General features: G+C 45.8%; 1 protein-coding gene across 1 annotated transcript; it reads right to left on the bottom strand.

Moving 5' to 3' along the window:
- Window positions 1–2,116: 2,116 nt before the first annotated feature.
- On the bottom strand, window positions 2,117–5,600 carry LOC120106063 (zinc finger protein GAI-ASSOCIATED FACTOR 1-like). Its single transcript, XM_039118909.2, has 4 exons — window positions 4,796–5,600; window positions 4,295–4,691; window positions 3,943–4,181; window positions 2,117–3,188 (listed from the first exon to the last, which is right to left on the bottom strand). Exons 1-4 carry the CDS (start codon window positions 4,944–4,946, stop codon window positions 2,380–2,382), a joined length of 1,596 nt encoding a protein of 531 aa, XP_038974837.1. The 5' UTR covers window positions 4,947–5,600; the 3' UTR covers window positions 2,117–2,379.
- Between the last annotated feature and the right edge of the window lie 2,278 nt (window positions 5,601–7,878).

Here is a 7,878-nt window from a genome sequence, read left to right as displayed (position 1 = left end):
CTATAGAGTGTCAAAATATGTGGAAAGACATCTTTTCAAGATAATATATGTGATGAAAACTGTTGAAACTCAAGATGATAGCCTAACTATATCGATAGCCATGTTTGAATAAGCCTCAAGGATAGTACCTCAAGATTAGTGCAAGCATCTACTAGTAAATCTACTAGTAAGATGGGACATAAACAGTTGACTTATTAGTATCTAATGGACTTTAATTTTGAATAGAGTAAATTACAAAATTCTTTCTAAGATTAGAGATAAATTATATTTACACCCAATAATATGAAAAACCTACACTAACTCTTTAAAATTTATTTTTATCCAATACTTGATTAAATAATAAATCATCCTGTTCTTCCATAATCAAGTAACATGTTCTAAATATAAATTAAATAATACATGATTTAACTTTGGGAAATAATCCATGTATGTATCCATCACATACAGTAATACCATAGCAATCATATAATGAATTAAGTGAACTGGGACAGCATCAATGATGTTCAATGAATGGCCAAGGAAGTTGGGAACTTATGATGACAAGTTTATGCTATGATTGAGACCAAACGCTGATCTTAAGGAGACGCTACCAGATTTTCAGAATTTGCCAATTCGGAACCAAATCCAATCAACATGATTCATAAGTCAGATTGGTCAACACAGTCGAGTCAAATTTGTGGGCTAGAGAGAGATGAGGTCATAATAAAATGTTGCATCTAATCATACAAGCGTACGGCCGAAGTTTCTTTCACTAATTACCCTTGCTTTATGTGTGCCATTTAAAGGATGAAGGAGAGCTTATGACCTGGCTTTCAGCGCCATCAATGGTAAAAGCTCGGGGTTCTTCCTTGCCGTTTCCATACGCCTCTCCTTTGTGACCCTCTTTACATCGACACGAGCATAACATTAAGTACGTGATACAGAGAGAGTAAATAGAGAGGCATTGAGCCCCGCCTCTTCCTCCATTAGTAATTTACTACTCCATTGGACCACCCTTCCGGGTTGGCCCACGAGTTCCCTGTGCATTTCGTGCAACGAGGCAAGTGTCAGCAGCCTGCCCTGCTTAATATTAACGTGTCCTCTGTAAGTTGTTGTATTATATTAATCGGCAGTGTTAGGTACTGCACTCTGCACATGGTAGCAATATTTGAAGAAATATGTGATTTCTAAAATTATACGGATTGGTTTAGTTTTATCTCTCGTCGATGAAAAAGCTCGGTTTAGCCACTAAAATATATGGTAGCCTGGGGAGAAGGAGCTTGAACTCCATCCAAATTGTCCGGGTTAGAAACGCACGATTCGAGTGACGTACTCATACGTGGATGGCCCAGAAGAATTTTCCACGGATTGAAGAGAGCACGCGGAAACTTGCGATCTGCATCGAATATTTCCTAACTAGTAAAAGGGGAGTTCTGTGTTTTAACAAAAAAAAAAAAAAAAGGAGCCTGGTGGAAGTTGTCACGTGGGTGGGATTCCGGCACTCCCTCTCCCCTCCTATTTTTTATCAAAAAAAAAAAAAAAAGCTCGGTTTATAAAGTATGATGGCCACCACATTTTGCAGGGTTCTCTTGCTGAAAAGCTAGAACTTTTGGACAAAATTTTGGGGAGGACGCATCTGACTACAGAAGACACTTCAAATATTCCGAGTTCTAACAGCGTTTTAGGAGTCACGTGTCTCCTTGCTTTGGCCTCATCTCACTGTTCCCAATGGACCCCGGAAAAAAAAAAAAGGGCTTCTTTGTTCCTCGTTCTGTGTCTTTTAAGCTTCGAACAGGCAAGCATAGTTTGACGCCAAATATTATAACACCGTAGAGTCCCCACTCCCGCAGTGATGGGCCTCACCACCACAACTGCGCGACCTCCTTTCACCGAGTCCAAGTTCCCAGAAATAACAAATTATAAACAGAGAGAGAGAGAAACGTGTGAATAAAGACAGAGAACGCCGTTTTTGAAGGAACTCATGAACCATCATTTTCTCCTTCTTTCCCTTCAAATTCTGGCCTGTTCTCTACGTACATACAGAAGCAGCATGGACAAAGGTGGCCCGGTCATACGTCCAAAAAAACTCGCTTCAAAGGAAGTCTCTCTAGCATCCACAACCAGCCAGCCAGCCACATACATATAACCTATATCTATATTATATTTATATAAAATATATTTTAAACCTAGATAACAAAATAAAGCAACAAAATTATTAGGAGAAAAAAAGCAGAAATGAACACCTCTAAGCCCTCCAACCTGTTTGGCCCCTTCTAACAAAAGAAAAAGAACATGATTGAAAGAACTAAAATATAGCAAAGAAGAAGAGAATGTTCTCCCTCCATCTCCAGCCTCTAAAACTTGCCCCGCTGGTATTGGGAGGACAAAGCCCAATGGAGTTCACGCCTTCCCCGGCGAGCCCCCTCCTCCAAAACGGCCAGCTGCAGCTGCGCCAGCACCCATGTCGAGCCCTCCTCCGATCGAAGTGATCAACGCCGATAGTCCGGTGGTGGCCGCACCACCTACCGGTCCCATCCCGAGCCCCAGAAAGTCCAAAGTCGCCGGCTTTGGTCCGAACAGCGGCGGCGGGCCCATCATTAGGTCAGGCAGAACTGCTGCGGCGGCAGTGCTCTCATAGGGAAGACCAAGTCCAAGACCGGCCGACAGAATTGGGGCAGGCTCCGGTTCCAGTTGTTGCTGCTGGGGACGCCAATGGAGGCTGCTGTCATTGAGGCCGTCCTGGTGACCGAAGGAGGTTGAGAGCCCGAAGCCACGGAGGAAGGAGGAGCTCGTGGCGGTGGCGCCCATCTGGGCGGCCTTCTGCAGCAGGGCGGTGGCGGACATGTGGGGGGACGGCGGTGGCGGCGGATGAAACGGGCGGCGCTCCTGAGGCGGCTGCGAGAATAGGGAAGCAGCAGGCCCATTGGTAGACAGGCACAAAGAGGGGGGCTCCACAGCAAGGGCGCGGTCGGTGCGGCTCATTGCGCTGATAAGGTCAGAAAAGTTGGTGCCCTGCGCCGGGGTGGTGGCGGAGGCGGACGCGAAGAGGCTTGCGAACAGGCTGGCGCTGCTGCCGCTGCTAATGCCCCCACTGCTGCTCGTGGTGCCGCTGCTGTTGCTGCTGCCAATGGTGATGGAGGATGGTGGCGGCGGCGGCGGCGGCGGCGGCGGCATGTACTGGAGAATTCCAGAGGCTGGGTTCTCCGGCTCTGCGAGGATAAAGCACAAAATGAGGGCAGAAGGTTGTCTTTTCTCCTTGAAAAAATATGAATTTTTCTTACTAAAGCAGGAGGAAAGAAAGAAAGAAAGAAAGAAAGAAAGAAAGGAGGAAAGCAGAAAAAGAAGTGATGATGTTTTAATTTCGAGTAGGGTTGGGTGGTGGTGGTGGTGGGGAGATCTCCATGGCCACTTTCGATTTGGATTCATCCATCTATCTCATATTTATCATCTCCTTTGAGACTGCAGAGATGGAAAGCTCCGTCCGGAAAACAAAAGCATGTGGAAAGTTTTAATCAGAGAACTTTTGGAAAGAGAAACACACATACACGACACCGCCCCGATCCCCACCTCTTTGTTCTTTCTCCGAGTAAACCTCTCTCTTTAGTCTTTAGTCTTTCTCTCTCTCGCCTCCCCCGGGTTCTCCTCTTACACTTGGATAGCTTGCGACGCAAGAAGGGACTTCTCGGCGAGCATTACCGACAAAAGACTCCAACAACCATCGCCCCGGATCCCACCCAAAGACGCGTTTTTTGTTGCATCGAGAAGCAAATCCGACAAAAGCTCTAGGGCAATCTCCCCCCCCCCCCCCCCCCCCCCCCCCTCTCCCGAATCCAGAAAAGGAGCGATTTCCCTTTCTTCTCTTTAGAATAAAAAATTGCTCGAATAATCCAAATTAGAATCGGAACTGGCGTTGTTAAAGAAGATAATCCAGACAACAAGAGAAAGAGAAAGCCAGAGACCGACCTCGCTGATGCTCCGGCGACGCCACCTGCTGGCGCGGCAACTCGGTCCGCACCATCGTCGCCAGAGGCGGAGACGTCTCCGGCACCGGCGCCGGCGCCGAAGCCGCCCTCCCGTCCTCCTCCGCCTTCTTGTTCGCCGGCGCAGTCGGTGCCGCGGCGTTGGTGTTGTTCGTCTGTGCCTTGGCGCTCTCCTCCGCCAGCGCGTCGCAGAACGCCCTGTGCGTGATAAAGCTATCCCGCCTGGCCCAAGAACCACGGCAAATTTCAGAAAAAAAACAAAGAAACGATCGAATCGAATCGCCATGGATAGGTTAAACATGGAAGCGTCGGAGGAAGGATTGATTGATGAGTACCGGGAGAAGAGGGTGCCGCAGTCGCAGCGGTACTCTCGGGTGCCGCAGGTCTTGGAATGGGCCTTCCAGTCGGACTGGACGGCATACTTCTTCGAGCACTTGTCGCACTTCCACTTCTTCTCGCCGTGCTTCCGGCAGAAGTGCTTCTTGATGCCGGTGAGGTCGCCGAGCGCCCGCGAGGGGTCGTGATGGACGCAGCTCGGCTCCGGGCACACGTACACCCGCTTCCTCGCCTCCTTTCCCGTCCTCTGCCTCAGCTTCCACGGCAGGTTGTGCCCCCTACGATGCAGCTGGAGGTTCTGGTCCCTCTGGAACCCTTTGTTGCAGATCTCGCACACGAACCTATTCGTCGCCATTAGCGTCTTCGGCGACAGCGCTATCACCTCCGCATTCGGATCTAAAATCTCACAAAAACCATCCAAAAATAGGGATAAAAAATTGATCTTTAGATTAGAGAGAAATCTTTACGTTTCTGGTTTTGAGCTCGCTATAGAGTATTACCTGGCATTCCGGGGAGATTGCGTTTCTTCTTGGCCGGAGCGGGCGGCGGCAGCGGCGCGGCCTGCTGCTGGCCGGAGGAGGACACGCTGGCCTCGCCGGAGACCGAGTTGGAGACGGTCATCACGGAAGAATTCTCCAATTCCACCGGCATCGCCACGCTACTCCCAGCTGAAATCTAGGATTTTCTAGCTTCGAAACGAGCCCCCAAAAGAACACAAAAAAGAGACCAAAAGCAAAAAGCTTTACCAGCTACTAGTCTTCGATCACTGTTCTTCCTCCAACCAAATCCACCCCACGAAACCCTAGCTCCCAACCCAAGTTCCACCTCGCCAGCGCCGCCGCCGAGCTCGGCGCGACGGCGGGAACCTGAACCGCAACCGGCCGCCGCCTAGATCAGCCCCGGCGCCTCAGGTCCCGGCATCGGAAAGATCGGAGCGGTGTCGGAGAAGCCCGATATCAGCCCCTAGATAGCGAGCATTTCCGATCCGCAAATCCAGCTGAGCTTCGCTCCCACGCCAGAAACGCGCTCACTTTCTCGCTCCCTCTTCGAAGTCGACGAGCCCGAAACGGTTCCGCCCGCTACGACACGCGCAACCAGAATCGAGGTTTCGCCCTCCAGCTTGCCGACGATAGCTACAGAGAGAGTCTCCTTGGGCGGCTGCGAGAAATTTCTCAGGAAAGAGAGAGAGAGAGTAGAGAGAGCGGCTTAGGAAAGAGAAAGAGAGAGAAACTTTGAAAAGAGAGACAGAGAAAGAGAGAGAGATATAATAAATAAGCTAAAGCGGCGAGGAGAGAGAAAGAGACCGAGAGAGAAAAAGAGTGACGTTAACTCAGGTTAAGAGAAGGGGGGGGGGAGGTGGTGGGAACCAGGGGTGACGGTGTACCCCGTCCGCTAGCGAGTGATGGAGCGATCACAGCGGTACACGTGTCAACAAACGCGGAACACGGGGGGTCTCGGCATCTGTCCGTGAGGAAGTCAGGCAAACTGGCGACCGCCCTACTTGTCGTGTAGCGATAGACTCTACTGTTCTTTTTTTAAAAAAAAAAACAAAAATGGAAAACAAGATGGAGGACAGAGATGTCATTTTCGGATTTGTAGATATTGTTGGGTGGGTGGTGCAGAGCAGGGAACAGCTTGGATATCAAATGGTTGGCTGCCGCGTGCTGTGAGGGGGGGGGTGTTAGTAGCCAACTGCTTAATTAATGTGGTGATTAAATGAGATTAGCCGGGTTCGTAACAGAACGTTGGAGGTGGTGACGTGAGCGGCTTCCATTTGTGACACCGGCCTTGGATGTTATTGCAACCATAATGTCGTCCCCAGCTAAAACCTGAAACTAATTTCCTGCTAATTATCTATTTACCCAAAACATAATGAGTATCATTTGGATAGTATTATTTAGTGGAAGGAGTCATTAAATGTTCATGTCCCATTGTTGCATGGTGGCCAAGTGGACTTTGCTTGGTGATTTGGCTCAACATTGGATACAATTCTAAAACGTTACAAAAACAAAGACAAGCGATTCAACTCCTTTGGAAGAATATGGGTTTATGCTAATCAAACTTTGATTAAGAGGGTGCTAACTGATCACTTAGTTGGTGAAGTTATTGAGCATTTATATTTGTAACTGGTATATTTCAATGATGTTTGCCATATGAATTCTAGGATCATTTTTACTGAAAGAGCAACCCATTTTCTTTATTTGTTGAGATATAGTATAACTTTTTTGCTAGTCAATGCTTAATAGAGTCATAACTTGTCGAGGGGGGGCTACTATGTGACTCTAGAATTCAATATATATTTCCTTTCCAGTTGGGACCTACAAAATACATCAATGGTGCCAACATACATTCATCTTCTATCTTAGTATGACATAGTTTGTGAGCTAGTGGTATAATACCACAATTCTTGCCAAACTTTGACCATGTAGTTGTATTTGGTTGACAATTACAACGCAAAAGCTTCTAGGATGTTCATCCTTGAATTTAGCTCTTTAATTATCCTGCTCTTGAGCCAACAATCCATGAGTCTCATTGTACATTTCCTTTTCTTTCAATAGATATGCATTTTTAATGCTTACTCTCACATAATAAAAAATTAACCATATAACTAAAATAGAGAGTTTTTAAAAACTTATGCATTTATCACCGGTTGGTTGGACTCAAAATAGAAAAAGATGAATAAAAATCAAGACTCTCTACTATGAGAAATGCACCTCATTCAATCATTTTTAGTAAAAAAATTAATCCGATGACGGATCACATCCATCCATTCGACATCTCATATGCATTATACCTGTTAAAATCAAATTCTGAATAATCTTAGACCAATGGTTTTATAACAAATTAATAATCCATCAAATATTCATTCACTTTTTACAGATTATGTTTATTACAAGTGCCTCCCTAGACTAAACCCACTTTCCTTGCTACAATGTTCTTCTTCTTGTTTTTTTTTTTTTATTTTGCTTTGTTTGTCTCTACGATGATCTTCATGTAATCCAATGATTTTTTTTTCTATATAAATCATATGTAGGGTGGCAATTTATGATCTAACCAATCAACCCGACCTTAGAACGACTTGCTTTGAGTAGGTTTGGGTTTGATAAAAATAGGTTTGAGTCATATATGGACCAGCCCATTTAAACCTATCCATTAAATAGGTTAGGTTCAAGTTTAGATCCTTGAGCCATTTAATAATTGGGTTGGATCATAATTCGGTCCATTTAATCCATTCAAGATATGTTTAATCTGCTTAAAACCTACTTAACATGTTTCTGTCCTATTTAACCTGATCCGCTTGACATACTTAACCTGTTTAAATCCATTTAATTCACTAAAAATATACATAACCCATTTAACTCGTTTCACCCAACTTGACATATTTAATAAATGAGTTATGTAAGTCTAGTGGATTACCTGTTTAATAAATAGATCGGTCTAGATCTGAATTTGTGACCTGTTTAATAAACAAGTCAGATTCGTGTGGATGAATTTTTGACCTAGTGTCTGTTCGATTTGATCCATATCTGAACCGACCCGACCTAATTGTCACGTTTAATCGTATATATTTCTGACATTTCAT

Source organism: Phoenix dactylifera, chromosome 15 (genome assembly GCF_051530095.1).
Source record: "Phoenix dactylifera cultivar Ajwa chromosome 15, Ajwa_hap1_PhDact_Kaust_v1.1, whole genome shotgun sequence".
NCBI lineage: Eukaryota > Viridiplantae > Streptophyta > Magnoliopsida > Arecales > Arecaceae > Phoenix > Phoenix dactylifera.
The sequence above is the reverse complement of the archived record's forward strand: the minus strand, read 5'-3'. Positions and strand labels throughout refer to the sequence as shown.